We start from the raw sequence: 19,296 nt of genomic DNA, 5'->3' as shown, positions 1-19,296 counted from the left end.
TGTATCACATCCCAAAATTAGACCTAGAAGAAATAGGAATTAAATTTAGATTTTTATTTCTTTAAAGCATAAGGTAAGCGAATTTAAAATGCCTTAAAAACAATTTTTATAAGAAAATTGACAAGAATGGGCCTGTTGGTCTAGTGGTAAAGTCTTAGCTTACCCATAGATCCTAAGTTTTAAACTCTTTGTGCACCTTTCAGCCAAAAAATTTTATTTTCTCATTTTTACCCACAAAAGTACCGAATTTTCAAACTAGCCCAGTCCAAAAAACTATTTTTTTTAATGTAGTCCTTAATTTAAATCAACCCGAATTTTAAAATAATTCCTAAACCTATTTCAATCAGGGAAATAAAGTTTTATAAATAACTCGTCTTTTCAAACACTAGAATTTTTAATTAGAATTTTTCAAGAGAAAAAGAACTCCCAAAACTCTTCATTTTCTCCTCCATTGCCAAACCAATTTTCAATCGATGATTTTAAAGATTTTCAAAATCGTCCCTCTTCTCCCGATAGATCGTCGATATCCTCTTCCAAAATATGGTTTTTGTGTTTTTAAAATTGGTGTGGGATCTAAACTTAAATCATTTTGTATGACTAACTAAAGTTTTAGAATGAAAGTAATCTGTATAGGCAAACCCCCGTAGGCGAACCCTATATGTGAACCCCCCATATATGCGAACCCATATGTAGAACCCTATAAGATTCAGTATGTGATCCCTTGATATATTTATGTGAACCCTAGAAGGAATATACATGCAAACCCTAACTATTAAATATGCAAACATATATGCTTATATATGCAAACCATACATGTTTATGATGCGAACCCTATATATGTGTATATGTGAACCTTGCATGTTTATTTATGCGAACTCTCTCTATATATGTGTGTATATGCAAACCTTATACATGTTATTACGCAAATCCTATATATGTGTACATGCGAACCCTTTATATTGTAGTATGTGAACCCTAACTTTCCATTATGCGAACCTTACATGTTTATTATGTAAACCCCATACTTGTGTATATGTAAACCCTATATATGCATATGCAAACCATATGTGTGAACCCCTAGGTGTGAACTCATATGTGTGGACCTTGTAGGTGGGAACCTTACTTGTGAACTTGAGTGTATGTGTTAGTTGAACTAGGCCTATTAAATTCACATGAATATATTGTATATGTGAAACTGTTTTTAGTACGCATAAATTAACTATATATGTGAAATTGGTGTGAATGAATGCATGAATACATGTCATTAAATGATAGTATGAAATACTGAATATAGCATTGATTGATGATAATTAGCATAATATGATAAAATATATGTGAAAATTACATGAAATTGGGTATGGAGGATAGAGGAGTTCTACAAGAGGAAGTAGAAAATTAAGTCCACACTGAAAGTCAGTATTGCACGAAGTAAGCGGCAATGTCATCAAGACCGAATAAACTGGGATGGTTTTTTAAAAAGTCATCAAAACCAGACAATTAGGATGGTAAGCTATTATAGCAAAAGTCATCGTTACAGATGACAAGCGAACGATCATCTTCACCAGAAAATTCAGGATGGTTAGTTATTTATATGTGTTTTGGAATGTCGAGTAATGCTCAAGTGCGAATAAGATGGACAGGTGGGAAATTTAAAATTATAATTGCATTGCATTATGAGTATAATCTGTACGTGCATGGATTTACCAAACGATTCTTATGTCATGGTTAAATTGCTATGTCTAATAATGTCATGGTTAAATTGCTATGTCTAATACTTTGTTGTTTGCATGATTATTTATGATGATTTATAAAATAGACTCACATTGAGCTATTATAAGCTCACTCCCCTTTTTTTCGTACCTCTTAGGAACGTTGAAAACTAGGACGCAGAATGGTATCGGAGAAACCTTGAACTAGCATCTCATTTTTACTTATTATTATTCCCATTAAAGTTCCCTTATTCGTTTATTTTTGGGTTGTAATTATTAATTGTTTCTTACTTTTATATCTTAGGTTTGAGATTGTTTACCTTATTTATGATTAAAACATGATACTTATTAATACTATGATAATTGCATACTATTTGGTTTAGAAAACTAATATTTTTATTAAATGTTTTTTCACTGTTTCGCAAGAGACTCAAAGTTTTGATAAATATTTTCTTAAAAACCTAAATCCAGTTTCAAATCTTCACACCAATATTACTATAATTGAATTACTAAGTAAAGCCGATTTAATGAATGAATGTTTTTCCTAAAAAAAACAATTTCCATACAAATCAATCCCAGCAAAAGAATAGCTTTACAAGATCACTTCGATGATCAAATGTAACGCCTTTGACTTAACCGAAACTTCTAGGCCGAGTTGAGGGAGTTACAAGCTGGGTTTTTAGAGTAGCACACCAAAATCAAAGTGGGTATCTCCATTTCTTCTCTTATGATTCTTATTATTCTTTTTCTGCTTCTCTTCTGCTCCTTCTTCTAGCAGCTAAGGTTCTTAAACTGAGTTTCCACCGTAGCTAGTTAACGTCCAACGTGTCTAGTTAACGGGCCACCTTAGCTCTCCGTTACGTTTGTAACAGAAAATGTTTGTTAGTGACTGTTTTGTTATTTTAATCAAAGTTGAGTGATTGAGTTGTAACATTTCAATATTTTTCAAAGTTTAGTAATTGAAATGTTATTTTAATCAAAATTAAAGTGACTTCCGGTGTAGTTTACCCATAAACAAAAACTATTATTGGTAAAACTTTGAAAGGCTAAGTCAACGTCCTTCACCGCTGGATCCCAAATGTAGGAACTCAGAAAGTTGAAGAGAGGAAGGTGAACCTGAAGCATTAACAAGGTGATTATAATGTTGTTGTGTAGGTTTGGCTCGACCTTTGAGCAGTGTAACAAGTCGACTTCCAACTGATTTAAAAGCGTTAGTGAAGCCATTTTTAATCTGGAAAAGGAGTGATGTCTTTATTGCTTTAAGCTCTTTCACCAACTCTTCAACACCAATTCCCCCACTTCTACTGCCATTTTCACTTTTTGCCTCTGCTTCATCACCATCATCATCATCCCTTCGAAAGTTTAACTCCTCAACTTCAGATTGCCAAATAATGACGGGAATGTGAGGCTGAAGATGACTGAAAACGGGATGTTTTCGGTTTAAAAATAGTTTTTTTTAACTTCAATTATAAAATAACATGGAAATTATTTGGAAATTTTAATCGTTAAAAAATTCATGTCATTAAGTTAACTGCCTTTGTCAGCCAACTATTAGTATTTTAACGGCTTTGGATTAAAAAAAACTACAAGTTGAGTGACCATTTTGTATGTTTTTAAAATTGAGTGAGCTAACAAGAAATTTTCTAATAGTCGAGCTACCATTTATGTAATTTATTTATTTATTTTAAATCGAAAAGCGAAAACCGACTGCAGCTCTAGAACCTCGCTCCAAATATACTCACTGGTGAGGCGAGAGGTGGGAACTTTGCAAGAGATAAAAAAAATTAAAATTCTCCAAAAATGAATAAAGGTTCATCATCAATGGCGAAAGATCAGTCAATCTCAGTTTCAGAAGCAGTACACAAGATTCAACTCCATCTCCTTGACGGAATCCGAGACGACAAACAACTAATCTCCTCTGGTTCCTTAATTTCTCGAAGCGACTATGAGGATGTCATAACCGAGAGGTCGATTTCCAACACTTGCGGTTACCCTCTCTGCCGAAACCCTTTACCTTCCGAACCCCGTCGAAGAGGCCGTTATCGAATCTCTTTGAAAGAGCACCGAGTTTACGATTTACAAGAAACCAGCCGCTTTTGCTCCGCCGATTGCCTGATTAATAGCCGAGCTTTCGCTGGGAGTTTACAAGAAGAGAGGTGTTCCGTTTTGAATCATGCGAAACTTAATGCGATTTTGAGTTTATTTGATGACGTGGATTTGAACGATAAGGATTTGGGGAAGAATGGGGATTTAGGGTTTTCGAATTTGAAGATTAAAGAAAATGAGGAAATAAAAGCTGGGGAAGTTTCTTCGGTGGGTCCTTCCAATGCTATTGAAGGCTATGTTCCACAAAGAGAATTGGTTTCTAAGCCTTCATCTTCTAAGAACAGCAAAAATGGAGGTTAGATTTGCCCCAATTATTACTTGGTTTTGTTTAGTTTAACTAATGCTTTTTTTTTTTTATTTGCAGTGTTTGATTCTAGCAGTTCCAAGCTGGGTGATATCAAAGGAGATTATTTTGTCAATAATGAGATAGATTTTACTAGTGCCGTAATTATGAACAATGAATACACCACTTCTAAGAATCCCGGTAGTCTTAGACAGAGTCAAAGAACGAAGCCGAGTAGTATGAAAGATGTGATTAATGAGATGGACTTTACTAGTGAAATAATCATGAATGATGAATATACTGTTTCCAAGACACCCCCGGGGTCAAGACAGGGTTCTTATGGTTCGAAATTGGAAAAAACAGAAGGGAAAGGAGTTTGTAAAGACTTCGAAGAAAAATGTATGAGATCAGAATCCTCCTCTGCTTTGACGAAAGAGGATTCTGGCATTGTACAAATGCCTTCAACTAAATGTGTCGATCAGAGTGGTTTGGATACAATTAATGCTGAAGCAGAGAAGGAAACCCATTCTGACAAGGCCATGGCATCAAGTGGGGTTGTGCTTAAATCCTCTCTTAAACCTGCTGGAGCAAAGAAACTTAATCGCTCAGTTACTTGGGCTGATAAAAAAAATGTTGATAGTGCTCGGAAAGGGAGTCTTTGTGAAGTTAAAGAAATGGATGCACAGAAAGGAGATTCTGAAAATATTGGCAGAGCAGAAGATGGTGATGCTGATGATAAAATGTTACGATTTGCATCCGCAGAAGCTTGTGCTATGGCTTTGAGCAAGGCAGCGGCAGCTGTGGCATCTGGAGATTCTGATGTCAATGATGCTGGTATGTTTTTTTTTTTTTTTGTGTGTGTTTGTGCGCGCATTCATTGAATTATATGTGGATTCAAAGTTTTAATGATGTATGCAGAAGCCTAAGTTTGTTCATGACCCTATTTTATGTACAGTTTCTGAAGCTGGGCTGATCATATTGCCACATCCACTTGAGGCGGACAAGGAGGAGAAAGTGGAGAATATTGATACCCTTGAAGCAGATCCTGAACCAGAAGAAGGCCCTGTAAAGTGGCCAACAAAACCTGGGATTCCACGCTCTGATTTTTTTGACCCAGAGGACTCGTGGTTTGATGCTCCCCCTGAGGGTTTCAGTTTAACTGTAAGTCTTATAGATGGACAAGAGTGCCATAAGGTTTCTGCATTTTCTACTTTTGTTGATTGCTTCTCCTATTCTTTTTTATGTCCATCAGCTGTCAACTTTTGCAACAATGTGGAATGCGCTTTTTGAATGGATAACATCATCTTCTTTGGCTTATATATATGGGAGAGATGAAACTTTCCATGAAGAGTACCTGTCAGTTAATGGGAGGGAGTATCCGCAGAAGATTGTCTTACGAGATGGTCGTTCTTCTGAAATTAAAGAAACTCTTGCTGGTTGTATTTCTCGTGCTTTACCTGCTATTGCTACTGCTCTCAGACTGCCTATACCGATATCTACTTTGGAGCAGGGAATGGTACTAATTCTGAACCAATAATTGTGAAATGGTTAATCATATTGAGAAGTTTTATGATAATTCTGTTTAGGACCTTGAGGATGCTGAACTGTTTTATTTAGAAGTTTCATTGTAGTTGTAAAACCAATTTTCTGGCTATAACTTATTGCTTATGCTTATTCATAAAAGCTCTTGTTACCAAAAGATTCTTTGCATTCCCATAGTCTTGAGTTTGCTTGTGAATGTTCTTTAAATGTACTTCTATACAGGGCCGCCTGCTAGATACAATGTCTTTTGTGGAAGCACTTCCAGCATTCAGAATGAAACAGTGGCAAGTAATTGTTCTTCTATTAATTGACGCCCTTTCAGTTTGTAGAATACCAGCCCTCACTCCACACATGACTAATGGGAGGATGCTTCTTCACAAGGTGAGGTGTTGGGATTGTAAATGCAGCCTATTGATATTTTTCGGTGTAAAATTATATGTGTAATTCTTGAAAAATTCAGTCTTCTGTTTGCTAAAGCTTAATTTTGAGCTATGTGGCGACACATGAGAAGCAGATTCTAATTACCAGTAGACTTAAAAAGATGGAATCCTTCTTTTGATTTATAGTCTTTGTTTACTGTGGTAATCTGTTTTTGCGCTGTTTAGCATCTTCAGCCAGTTGTTTTGCATTTGTATCTGGCATGGTTCACTTTGCTAATTGCTTGCGAATTTATCAACTAGAAATATTTGTGACTTCCCTTTTTTTACTTTATATATATATATATTGCTGGAAAATGATCTTCTTTTATACTGTGTCTCCTTCGATGCTTTGTTCAATAGATTTAACTAACTGCTGTTGCTGAACATGTTCAAGAGATCCTCGAGTCAATACTTTGTAAAGCATAAAAAATGAGTTGATTGGTTCTTTTCCCTAGCTAGATACAGTTTTTAGATTTAATTCCATAAATTTGGTGGTAAAAGCTTCATTTTTGTGATTCTCACTGGGCTATCTTTGTTGGTTGCATAGGTGCTGGATGGTGCCCAGATAAGTTTGGAAGAATATGAGGTTATGAAGGATCTAATAATACCACTTGGCCGAGCACCTCACTTTTCTGCACAGAGTGGAGCTTGAGGTAGGGTCAAAAGTCATTCCTCCTCAATTCTTGCTGATGGTATTTTGGATAAAAGACATAGTCATTATTTTCTTTTCCTGGAAGTTATCTGAAATTATTTCAGCAAACACCCATTTTTTGGGCACAAGAATTTATATTCTCAAATGATACTGGTGCAGTGGTGTGATTTGTAGTCATTGTGGAAATTCTGTTTCCTTATGATTAGTATCTACTGAGAAGTTGCAAAATCTGATGATCGCCGATGGAATCATCTCAAAGGTGCACATGTACATCCCAAAACAGTAATCAGTTTCATTTGCTAATGTGGAGTGGAATAATACATAATGCTTGCTTGTTTAAGGACTGAATTATATAGTATTTTATTTTAATTTTAATGGGTTTGGTTATGAGTTTTTAAAATATATTTAGATGATTTAGTAATTTGTTATTAATTATTATAACTTATTTTTCTAGGTTTTGCTTGGAGTGAAGGAACTATATGTGCTAACAAATTCGGCTCATTGTTGATTACGGAGTTGATTGTTCAAATTTAATCGAATTTCGATGCTTGTAAAGTGAAAGGTATTTCTTGTTCAAAAACAAAAACTGAATTGCAAATGCAAATGCAGATACAGTTTATATATATGTTTGTTGAGGATGTTGCGTATAGTTTAGATGTATCAAATTACTCATGGTTTTTGGAGATAAATTGGGTGATATTATGACTTTACTTTTGTTGAAATAAACTATTTTGGACTTAAAAGAGACTATTAAACTACTGCTTTTCATAACCTTGATGAATATATTCTTCAATGTTTGAAGTATTTTTTCATATTTTCTGAAACATCAATGTCAAATAATTGTAAATTGAGAATACGGTTTGAAATATCATTTATTATTTTCCTTTTAATCCAAATGGCATTATATTTCATTTATATTCACCAAATGGAGTCTTATATTTTTCATTTTTTATGATCCCTATTTGCTAAAATCTTTATTTTATATCAAATTTTGGAATATATATATATTAACATCACAAAGTTACGAAATCTCTTTTCTTTGGGATTAGGTATTCTATACATTTTAAAGTTTCGTTTAAGAGTTTATACTTAATTACTAATTTTAGTGTCCCTCTATCAAATTCTACATTTTTTATTTATATAAATTGCCGAAAATTTCCAAAATGAACTCTTTTTTTTTCTATATATTTAATTTATTTTCACATGATCTTTAAAATTCCGATATCCTTTCGTTAAGATTTAAAATATAAATAAATTTCTCGTTTTATTTTATGTTTACGATATAAATTTACATATATATATTTTATATGATACAAATTAGAATTAAATTATTACAAAATTTATATTTTTTTCAAAGGCTATGTGAATTTTTTTTTTCCATAAGTGCACCTCGATGTATGAAGAAGTACATTTAGATCTTGATACCTATAGGTAAGGTCTTGCTTGGCATCAATTAGGCTCTCCAAGTACACGAATCAATTTTTTTTTTTACATGAATGTAAAAGTCATGTTAAAGATATTGATTCAGACGTTTTATTAACAGTAGGCCTAACAAATATAAATTAATTTAAAGGTATCTCGAGATTTATGAATATTGAGGTCTCACCTTATAAGTACTTATTTTCTCTTCTTTCAGTTTTTACGTGAAAACTTATACACTAAATATGCGGAATGTAATATTTTTTGTGATAATGTGATATTTCTGTTGGAAACTACAAATAAAATCATTAGCACTGATAGGAAATCAAATTAAGTGTAAATAAAATAAAGTAATCACTGTGTCGTGGAAAAATCATTGCCTTAGAAGTGCTTTCACCCTGATTGGTGTAATCGGAAATAAACGTCGCCCCCTAAGATTAACATAGTACTTCCAAATTTGTACTCCTAAATAAGGAAGATGGAATTCAAAAGGATTACTCTTCTCGTAAAAGGCGGGAAATAAACTGGAAGAAACTCGGGAAAACCGCACTAGGTTTAATTCTCAAGAAAGATTGGAGGAGTCACAAATGGTCCCGCTTAAAACCTAATCTCCTAGACAGAACATCGCACTAATGTAATTTAGTACAACACTAAAATTTTTAGGGAGCAAGAACAAAATAGAAAAGAATTGAGTTTTCTTGTTTTTATGTGTTGTGTAAAATAAATAGAATAGCCTACTATTTATATTGTTTTCAGAATGGGTAAAATGGTAAAATAGCAGTGTCAGAATGGTAGTGTCATTTTCCATAAATAGTAGAGGATTTTCCTCAACAGAAAATATTCTGCAATAGCTAGAGGATTTTTCTTAACCGAAAAATATTCTACATCAGAAAATATTTTGAAAAAAAATATTTCTGATTTTGTATTACCAATATTCCCCCACTAATGCAAGAGAATTGAAAAATTTTGCAAACATTAGAAAAGGTAAAACATGAGAAGAGCAATAGCGAAATTAGTCACTTAAGCACTAGTATCTTGTGGATTTGAACTAGTACGTAGTGACATGAGTGATTCTTCTCTTTAAAAAGTGAACGAACCTTAAACTTGTTAAGATAGGGGTAACTAATGACATACAACTAATCTCAGGTCCAATTAAGTTCTGCGATAGATCAACAATTTAGCCAATATACCTCAAGATGTTAGTAAGTGCTTTAAAAAAATGGTCCAACATCTTTCATAGAAGAGAACTAATCCTTCACACTTACGTAGGTGATTTCAAGTCTATCTCAGTATAGACCACCCAGATAATGGCTATAAAATCATTAAGAGCATTTAATAAGCTCAACCTCTCAGTTTTAAAATTCAGTGAATTCATCAAGCTTGTCTTAATAAAACCACTCGAAATCTGGTATATGAATTCAGTAAGAGTAAGAAACTCAATCTCACACGTCGGAGAATTTATCAAGTCTGTTTCACTAGGACCATCGAAACTCTAGACTATGAACTCATTAAGAGTAATGAGTTTATCCTTATGCATATACATTATGTGCCATAGGAAAGGTAAAGATGTACACTATGAGTCTTTCTATGGTTTCGTTTGACCACATTGAACTTAGAAGACTGAGTTGGGTATCCACCATGAATTCCTCAACTAGTGGGCTTAAGACCCATCCCCCTGAAAAATCAAGAACTATTTTCTTACATAACCCTTTGGTTAGTGGATCAGCTCCTCTCAGATTTTACGTACTCCATGATGAGTACTCCATTCTTTATTAAGTGTCTCACGCATTCATGTATTATTTGTATATGCCTTTTCTTTCTATTGTAAACCTAATTTTGAGCAACACAAATGGCGGCTTGTGAATCACATAATAAGCAAGCAAATTCCTAAGCCACTTGGCCTTTTACCCGACACAATCAAGAGTTATAAACTCTGATTCCATCGTGGAGTGAACAATACACGTCTATTTAGTGTATTTCCAAGAAATAGTTGTTTCATCCAAAATAAATTCATATCCACTTATAGAGCTAACTTCATCACTTACCTAGTTTGTATACAATATCTCTCTAGGATTACAGGGTATTCGACAAATTTCAACTTCCAAGTTATTATACTCTAATTTCATTCAAAACCATTTGGGGAAAGTTTAACCATGATAGCATAGTAACTTGTGAATCATGACACTTTCCCCCACTTACTATGTCGATGCCCTTATTGACATCAAGTCACCTTTTAGTAGCCTTGTTACGTCCGAGTTGACATTTTAGTCTCAAGTTCATATTGGGCCTTCAAAGCCTAAAGTCATTCAATGTGCATCAGACATAGACTTGAATTTGGTCTCATCTCAATCATTGGTGTAGTCTTATCTATACCCATTCCACCACCGAACACTTTAACTTAATGCCACAACATATAATCATCAAGTTACAACCTTGAGGAACCCTTAATGGTATAAACCTTTGTCGACTTAATATTACCATGCCTTTGATACTTAAAAATGAATAAATCTAGATGTGGCACTAACCGCGCTCTTGCAACATCCCCCTAGATGCGTCTCTCTGGACGTGGTTTATGTCAACCACCCCTTATGGCCCCAGCACTAAAGTTCTCAACATGAGATATTCAGACACATTGGTTTTTCTCAACTTAGGCATTATTGGTCCCTCCATGGTTACCCCATTGGATATGGCCATCATGGCCAACCGTAACACATGCAACACCATCGAACTAGGTCAATCTTAATATCTATTTTGAACTTTAATACTCATTCATGCAAACTCTATCACGTCGCTTCTTTCTCTACACAATCTCATAGGTTGCCTAGACAAGACATCCCCCATTTGTTCTCTTGTTCAAGCTCTCGGACTCGATAATCCTCCAGTTTACTTTGGTTAAAAATTTGTGATACTTGGATTAGCTCCACAAATCTCATGTATTAGTAGCTCATCATGGATAAAGGCATCGTAAGCTCTATCCCAAACACAATGATCCAACAATCCGCTCATAGTCCTTCGACCAACTCAAACTCAAGCTTATTAGGCCTTCCAAGCTCATCTTGACCGCAATAGCCCACTGACCAACATAGATGGAGCTTACAACCGCTCCAACGCAACTTAGGCACACTCTTGCACTACTTAGGTGCCTTCAAATCGATTGCCTCAATATCACATCAACATATTTATAAATCCAATTTTCCCCTCATTGTTTATTTTTTTTCTTTTCTAAGATTCGAACCCTAAGACCATTTAGGATTACACAATACCCAAAGTTTACAATCAAGTCTCATAGGTTCAACTCTGAACTTGGAATGGGCAAGCCAGAGTTAAACCACTCGAGAATCAACAAATCCAAACCCATGTTCTAGCATCTTAAAGCCCCCCACTCAAGTCACAAGCTTGCGTTACGAAGCGTAACTTCTAAATTGCCTGTAGGAGCCTTCATTGGTTCTATTAGCGGGAAACAAAAATGATTCTTATGTTTAAACAAGAAATCACTTCTAAATTGTTAGAAACATACTACTACAAACAAAATCATTAGCATTGACAGGAAATCAAACTAAGTGTAAATAAATAAAGCAATCATTGTGCCGTGAAAGAACGACTGCCTTAGAAGCGATTTTGTACTGATTGGTGTAATCGATAATGGACGTTACCTCCAATGTTAACAAAGTACTTCCAAATTCGTACACCCAAATAATAAAGATGGAACTCAAAAAGATTGCTTTTCTCGTAAAAGTCGAAAAACAAATTGGAAAAAACTAGGGTAAACCACACTAGGTTCAATTCCCAAGAAAGATTGGAGGGGTTGCAGACAGTCCCGCTTAAAACTCAATCTCCTAGACAGAATATCGTACTAATATAATTTAGTAAAACACCAGGATTTTTCGAGAGCAAGAACGAAAGAGAAAAGAGAAAAGAGAGAATTGAGTTTTCTTGTTTTTCTGTGTTGTGAAAAATGAGTAGAATAGCCTACTATTTCTATTGTTTTCAGAATGGGCAAAATAGTAAAATAGTAGCGTCAATTTCTAAAAATAGTAGAAGATTTTCCTCAACAAAAATATTTTGCAATAGTTAGAGGATTTTCCTCAATTGAAAATATTCTACAACAGAAAATATTTTGAAAAAATATTTCTAATTTTACATTACCAACAATTTCGACATGATTCTCACATTTGTATTCCAAACATAACATTGAGTTAGTAATCTTACATTCCCTTACATAATATAGAACACAATCTCAATATCACTTCTTAAATAATAATACGTTCCCTTACAATATAATATTTATAACAATTTTACTCTATGCGTATGAAAAAATAATAACTAACAAATCAAATTCTTTTGATCTTTTAACATCAACTATATTTATTATTATATGTTAGGAAATATTAATATTAGTCTATTATATTAATTTTGTCTATTACATTTTGCCCGCAATAGTACTTTAAAATAATTTACTTTTTTTTTTAAAATATCATATTGATCAAAATTTCCCTTAAACCATAACAAATATCATGTTCTAAAATTTAATTTTTATTGTGAATTTAATTAGAAGAGAAGTCCTTATTGTTCTTCCTCAATTCTAATTTATTTATTTTAGAAAAGAAATAAAATGAACTTACTAGAGAAATGCATTAATTTATCAATAAATTAAAATATCATAAGCTTCAACCTTTGTGTAGTAAAAAAAATAAAAAAAAATGGAAGATTTAGTAAAATGCATTTTTAGGTGAATTTAACATTCCTTAACCAAATAACAATATTTTATCTTTCAATTAAATGAACCAAATAAAATAATATGTTAAATAATATCTTATATTTTGATGATCCTATTACTAAAAGAATATCCCTGAATTAAAATAAGTTTGTTACGGTTATAAGATAAACACGTTTATTCAAATTAACTTTATTTTTTGAATACTAAGATCATATATACCAATATGCTATTCTAGCTTACTTTTGTGGATGAGAATTTTGATATTAAAAAATGAATCCTCTTTATATTTTTATAATTTTATCTTTCCACTAAATTCAATATTAACAATTACCAATCTTTTAAGAAGAAGAATATTTTAATCAAGTTGATAGCTGGAAAAATAATATGTGATTTTAATTGGCCACTCTTTCAATTTAATCGAATAATTTAATTATTATTAAAATTTATATGAGGGTTTTAATTATGAGGTATGATGTGGTGGTTGTTTATATCATCCCCTTAATTATGTAGTTAGGAGTTTGATATCCGCTCATAGAAATGAAGTATATTTCTTAGTCAACCGTTTACTTTTTCGGAAAGCATCCATGACAAAAAATATTTATACGAGGGTTTTCCGTTAGCTAAATTAAGGTGGGCTAAATTGTCCAAATATGTCGATTTTTTTTAATTGGCCAAATAAATCTTTTTTTTTTTGAAAATTTAGGGAAATAGGCCAATTTTGGAGGGAGAGAGTGTGAAAACACGTTCAGCTAAGCATACTTTCACACTCTCTCCTTGGCCACAAATTTTTTAAAGGTTTTTTAAGGTTAGGATTTTTTTTAAGGTTTTAAAGGTGAAACTGTGAAAGTTTATAGGTAGATTTGAGGGGTCAGGGATGCAATAATGTGTCCCAAAACACATGAATTTCATATGGCATGTCGGGATAGGACCATTACCTTAGAAACTCATCGTATTCGTGCAATATAGTGCTTCGATGTCTTGCAGTGCCAGCAGAATATTTTGCCTACAACCGAATTGTCGCATCACTCAATCCGATTCGTGCATCTCCATCATCGCGTAAATTATCAATGGCACCTTTACATCCCACATACTTTGAGTGGCCAAAAATTAGGGCGGGACGTATTCTATGATGTCCGGATCGACGTATGGCATCCATTCAAATTGTACTGAGCAATTATAAATTTTGCTATATACAAAACTTTAATTTATTATAGGTTTGAAAAATTCAATAACTAACCTCAGCTTTCGAGCGTTGATCTAACAACAACCAGATATCTTCGAGCTACTCCAGTAGTCCCACATAACTCAGCCCATGGTTCTACCTACTCAAACAATATGTTAATTGAAACATATAATAAATAAACAACATTTACTATGGTAACTATAAATTATTATCAAATTAATTTTACCTTGTCACCAATGGGAATGTATAAGGGTCGTCCACTTGGAGACGTAAAAATGGTAGCCACCACCACACCTATGACTGCAACAGGAGCATACAACCATCGATTAACATCTTATCCGATTCTATCGCTCGACACAACTCCTTGTACAACGTGGCCAACACCGCTGATCTCCAACTCAATCGACCACATTCTTTGAAGTCGACTAAATGTAGTAACCACTTTATGTGCACCAAATTTCAAGATTTATCAGGCACTAGAATGCCCTTGATTAACCTCAAGATGAATGTTTGGGCATATTATTCTTTGACGACGTCAGCCGTTTTCAAATGAAGGTCTTTGAAATTATCTTACAACCATCCTATTTTTATCCGGCCATTTTGAATTTTGCTCAACACCTTCATTAAAAATGTCTCGCAAAGGTCCTCTTTACCGATAATGATCACTGACTCTGTAATGACTAGTCGATCCACAGGTAAACTGAGTTGTAAAGCTACGTCATCGAGTGTGATTGTACACTCATCACATGGAAGATAAAATGTGTGTCGCAGGTCTCCATCTTTCCACCAACGCGCTAATTTACAGCCCTCAAGCATATGAGACGCATGTAGGAATCTTGCATCTTGCAAATAATCACGAATTTCACTAGGTGCGCTCTTTGATAAATTGTGTATGAACCCCTCCAAAACATGGTCACTCACCTATTTATATCAACAAAATAAACTAGTTTTTAAAATTTAAAAACTTTAAAATTAACTTAATTGAAAATAACGAAATTTAAATTTTTTTCTTACCATTACCGATTGAGTGGTGTAAATGTGCTTGTCATCGAAACAAATAAAAAACTTGTCATTCATGAAAATTTAAATGAAATGAATATCCTATGAAATAATAAAATAAAACTATAATATTTTTATACAAATGTATTGGAAAATTTTAAAAAAAATCTTGAGAAAATTGAGAGAATTGAGAGTTTAGAGAGAATAGAGAGAGTTGGATTTAAGTGAAAAGAATGAAAAATGACCTGATATTTATAGGAAATTAAAGTTATCGTTGGGCTGTTTAAAAATTTTACTGTTGGCGTGTTTGAATTTGTACCGTTGGGGAAATAACCGTTGGAGGTGAACGTGCTTTCACACACTCTCTCCAAAATTGACTTATTTCCCCCTAAATCTTTAAAAAAATAAAATAAAATAATAAAAACCTATATGACCAATTAACAAAAAAAAAAGACATTTTTTTCTATTTAGCCATTAGTGTGAACTGGAGTTTTGGTTTTCTTGGCCTACTTAAAACAAATTAATGCTATTGAAAGTAAATGTTTGTTGCCTTTAGAAAAAGAGTAAGAGAAATCATCCTATATACATTAATTACACTCTCTAAACGAAACATCTAGGCCCCTTTTTCTTTTTCTTTTTTTTTATCTTTTTTTCAAATTGGATCGTACAATAAAATATAACTAAAAGAAAAAAACTTGCCCTACAAAATTATTAACATGAAGAATACATATGGGCATTTGAATTTGCTTCATGTGGACTAGGCTTCGTTTCGGTGCGCTAGTATTTTTAGGCTAAAAAAATTTGTAACTGAAATGTTGATAAACCTAAAATTGTTTGGGAAGCATTCTTGAGTGCGTTGAGAATATATTTCACCTCACTAGAGACTTAAAACTATACAGACCTTTTGGTCCAATAAAAATTTAGCTACTTCACTTGCCTTTTCTTTTCCTTTTTTTACCCATATGATATATATTTGTTTTTCTTTTCTTTTTCATTTTAGAGTTGCTTCATTATTTCATCTTTCAATAATGTTTTATTATTGTAATAAATAAATAATTAATGTAATAAATAAATTTTATAATTAAATAATATAAATATTTGATGTATAATTATTATTTATTTATATATATACATAATATTATTTCAAATAAAATTAGTTTCAAAAAAATTAATTTTCATTATATTTATAATAAAATATTTTTGATATACTATTATTATTTTTAATTATTTATTAACAAAAATACTATTGCATAATTATAATCGAAGACATGCTTGGTCAAATGATGAGGATTTTTGACAATTTAAAAATATACTCGACATGCTAATCTCTTCAGGCCATTTTAATCGAGGTGAATCCAGTTCTTCTAATAGTGAAGGTTACCTTAAAATCGCAATATTAAAGGAAACCATTGTGACTAGTTTAATGAATTCGTCTTTGCAAAGAAATTTTGTATCATAACCTAATTTCTAATATTAATGAAATTTGTTATATCTTATGTTATTATATTTTTTCTGTATTAAAAATTATCCCAGTAGATAATTCAAAATTTGAGCCAAGTATAACCTTAGTATTTGTGAAAATAATATTTATTATTATTATAAAAGAATAACTAACTATATAAAAATAATTAAATATAATTATCATTTTATCTAATAAATAATTTAAATTGATTATATAATTAATTAAAATATAAATAATAAAATATCAGAAAATACATTTTAATATTTTATTAAATGAATTTATAAATTTACATATATTTATAATTTTGTAAAATTAAAATAATTTTAATAATAACCATTTTTTATTCTAACATCACTCTACAGTTTCGTTTGAATCCAAACACAAACCTCACTTATTTTTATTCTCAGTTTCATTATCAGAGTAACTAAGGTCACCGTCATCATTATTTTTAACCTCACCAAAAATAAAAAGAAATAAAAAGAGAAATGCACCACCCATTTACTTATATCAATTTGTGATGGCACTGCACCCTCTCTTATAAGGGTTTGCTCTCCGAGGGGCGTTACAATCATGGTAATATTGGCCCTGAATATTGCATTAGATCATAAACTAAAAATTTTACTTAAAAACTTTAAAGTCCTGAGGTGAGTATCGAAGCAAGCTTCCACAGCTTATTATAGTAATTAGTAATAATAATCAACAATAAAGATGAAAGCAAGGCACACACACTATATATATATATATATTAATGACGAAAGAAATTATGAAAAACAATAAAGAACAAAATAATATAACAAGCTGAGCTGATTCCCTTCTACTTTTGTTTCTTCCATTTAACCAAACCCCTCAATAATTCAGCACCAAAAACAAACTACATTTTCGAGCCCCAAGGCCATGCTGACCCAAATGCCGAAACCCAACACCAGCCAGGTAGAACATACTAGTTTGAATGAACCCGATCCGTGCTCCGGCGGAGATGGTTCCACAGCATCAGATGGAGCCTCACTGCTCTTTGGTGACTCAACAGGAGGGTTAGTCTCAGTAATGGGTAATGTTGGTGGAGAAACCGGCGCTGTTGTCACAGCAGATGAGGGAGAAGGTGAAGGAGGTTGTTGCTGGGGTTTGTGTCTTACAGCCATGACCACGACGATGAGCTTTTGCCCTTTCTTGCAATTGTCAGTGTTACCGGTGATGAAAAAGAAGGGACCCGACCGATCAAATGTAAAGAGTGAATCACCTTCTGTTAAAGACTGAATTGGGTTATTGGTGTTGCATGAGAAGTAATCTTCTCTTGTTACCAACAGCACCGAATCTGACCCTTTCTTGTACTTGAAAACTGCAAAATTTAAAACCAAGATAACCAAGAAGAGTACTGAATCATTTCAATTAGCAAATGTATATGGACATTAATGAGAGATAAATGGATGCTCACAGAGAGTATCATTGACTTGGAATCTATTCCTTTCAGCCCAATGATTGTAGTTCTCAGAAGGACTAACAACCCAACCATCTCTACCACCAACATAGAACTTATAACCCTGTGCTGAAGTGATAAAAGACAGCATTATCATTATCAACACACTAGCAAGATACCTTTCGAACCCCATTGGAACTGCAACACTGAAACAACAAAAACAACCCAAAGCCCAAAGAACCAAAAACAGCTCTATATGAGAGAATCGAAGCACATTGAAGTAGGGGTTTGGAAGGGGGGATATATAAAGAGGAAGGAGGACGAAGTTACCGTTGTAAAGCATGCAAAGCACAGCAAAGCGTGACACTAAACGGCGATTGGCGATGGTTTTGGCAGGATATATGATTAATTTGAGTAGGTCTTAATGAATTAGCAGAGGCGTTTCTTTGGGTATCTTTTATTTCTTAGCTATTTGAGCTCTTACACGTCGCAACATGCAGGGGATTTAACGGTTATACAAACTTTCTTAGCTAGCCGTAGCCAAGTTAAGACAAAATTAATGCCTTATTTAATTGGTTTAAATATTTATATCTATATTAAAATAGGAAATATCAAGACAATTTATTTTGTATTATTAAAATAGGAAAAAGATATTAATCACTTTAAGGTCTTATTTATAAAACGTATCATTGCAAATAAATTTCAATTTAACAACTAAAAATAAATATTTGATAAATAAAATTAATTATTAATAATTTTAAATTCTAAAATTGCAGAAAAAATTTAAACTCAAAATTAAATTGGAAAAACAAAAAAAAATTAAAATTGTTGTAAACTCTGCTACTTAGTATAATTTTTTAATAAAATACCTTTTACATTTGGAATTTCATTAAAAATATTTTTTTAACCTTGAACTATTTTAAGTTGTAAAAAAATGTTTTAGACATGTTTTTTTAGGGGTAGACATGTTTTCTTTTAATTAAATATTAAACATGATTTTAATTTTATTTAAAATTAAATTAATAAAAGTGTATTTAAGTTAAGGTTTTGAACATAATATATTAACTTTAAAATATTCAACAATTTTTTTCAAAATAAACATTTTAAAAACTTTTCAAAATAAAAATGGTAATTTAAAAAAAATCCGTTTTTAATATTTGTAAAAAAAATCCCATTTGTATTTTGAAAAGCTTTTAAAATTGTCATTTTGAAAAGCTTTTAAAATAATATATATAATGTTCAAAACCTTAATTTTAATTTTTTTCAAAGAAAAAAATTAATTTCAATACACTTTTATTAATTTAAATTTATTTAAAAGAAAAGATTTATTTAAATTATATTTCTATATTTTATAAAATCATTAATAATTAATTTTATTTATCAAACATTTA

At 32.2% G+C, this 19,296-nt stretch overlaps 2 protein-coding genes across 4 annotated transcripts; one reads left to right on the top strand and one right to left on the bottom strand.

The window, feature by feature from the left end:
* The first annotated feature begins 3,414 nt into the window (after positions 1-3,414).
* On the top strand, positions 3,415-7,400 carry LOC107886784 (putative RNA polymerase II subunit B1 CTD phosphatase RPAP2 homolog). 3 transcript variants are annotated; one of them, XR_005918166.1, is made up of 8 exons: positions 3,415-4,110; positions 4,180-4,932; positions 5,054-5,259; positions 5,351-5,614; positions 5,863-6,021; positions 6,607-6,712; positions 6,871-6,970; positions 7,166-7,400. XR_005918166.1 is itself a non-coding variant. In XM_016810846.2 (7 exons), exons 1-6 carry the CDS (start codon positions 3,510-3,512, stop codon positions 6,709-6,711), a joined length of 2,088 nt encoding a protein of 695 aa, XP_016666335.2. In that variant the 5' UTR covers positions 3,415-3,509; the 3' UTR covers position 6,712; positions 7,166-7,400. The 3 variants fall into 3 exon arrangements, 1 of the variants encoding a protein (XP_016666335.2); XR_005918163.1 differs by having other exon boundaries at positions 3,422-4,110; positions 6,871-6,978; XM_016810846.2 differs by lacking the exon at positions 6,871-6,970.
* Positions 7,401-17,200: 9,800 nt separating this feature from the next.
* Positions 17,201-18,331, bottom strand: LOC107886785 (early nodulin-like protein 1). The gene is made up of 2 exons (XM_016810848.2): positions 17,924-18,331; positions 17,201-17,827 (listed from the first exon to the last, which is right to left on the bottom strand). Exons 1-2 carry the CDS (start codon positions 18,246-18,248, stop codon positions 17,346-17,348), a joined length of 807 nt encoding a protein of 268 aa, XP_016666337.2. The 5' UTR covers positions 18,249-18,331; the 3' UTR covers positions 17,201-17,345.
* Between the last annotated feature and the right edge of the window lie 965 nt (positions 18,332-19,296).

This window comes from Gossypium hirsutum, chromosome A03, assembly GCF_007990345.1.
Source record: "Gossypium hirsutum isolate 1008001.06 chromosome A03, Gossypium_hirsutum_v2.1, whole genome shotgun sequence".
In the NCBI taxonomy this organism is placed as follows: Eukaryota; Viridiplantae; Streptophyta; class Magnoliopsida; order Malvales; family Malvaceae; genus Gossypium; species Gossypium hirsutum.
This window is presented reverse-complemented; position numbering and strand designations above follow the sequence as displayed.

Coding starts and splice junctions, on each gene's coding strand:
- LOC107886784 (XM_016810846.2), top strand. CDS start 3,510: ATGAATAAAGGTTCATCATCAATGGCGAAAGATCAGTCAATCTCAGTT. Junction 4,111..4,179: donor TAAGAACAGCAAAAATGGAG/GTTAGATTTGCC, acceptor TTTTATTTGCAG/TGTTTGATTCTAGCAGTTCC. Junction 4,933..5,053: donor TTCTGATGTCAATGATGCTG/GTATGTTTTTTT, acceptor TTTTATGTACAG/TTTCTGAAGCTGGGCTGATC.
- LOC107886785 (XM_016810848.2), bottom strand. CDS start 18,248: ATGCTTTACAACGGTAACTTCGTCCTCCTTCCTCTTTATATATCCCCC. Junction 17,828..17,923: donor CCAAGTCAATGATACTCTCT/GTGAGCATCCAT, acceptor TAAATTTTGCAG/TTTTCAAGTACAAGAAAGGG.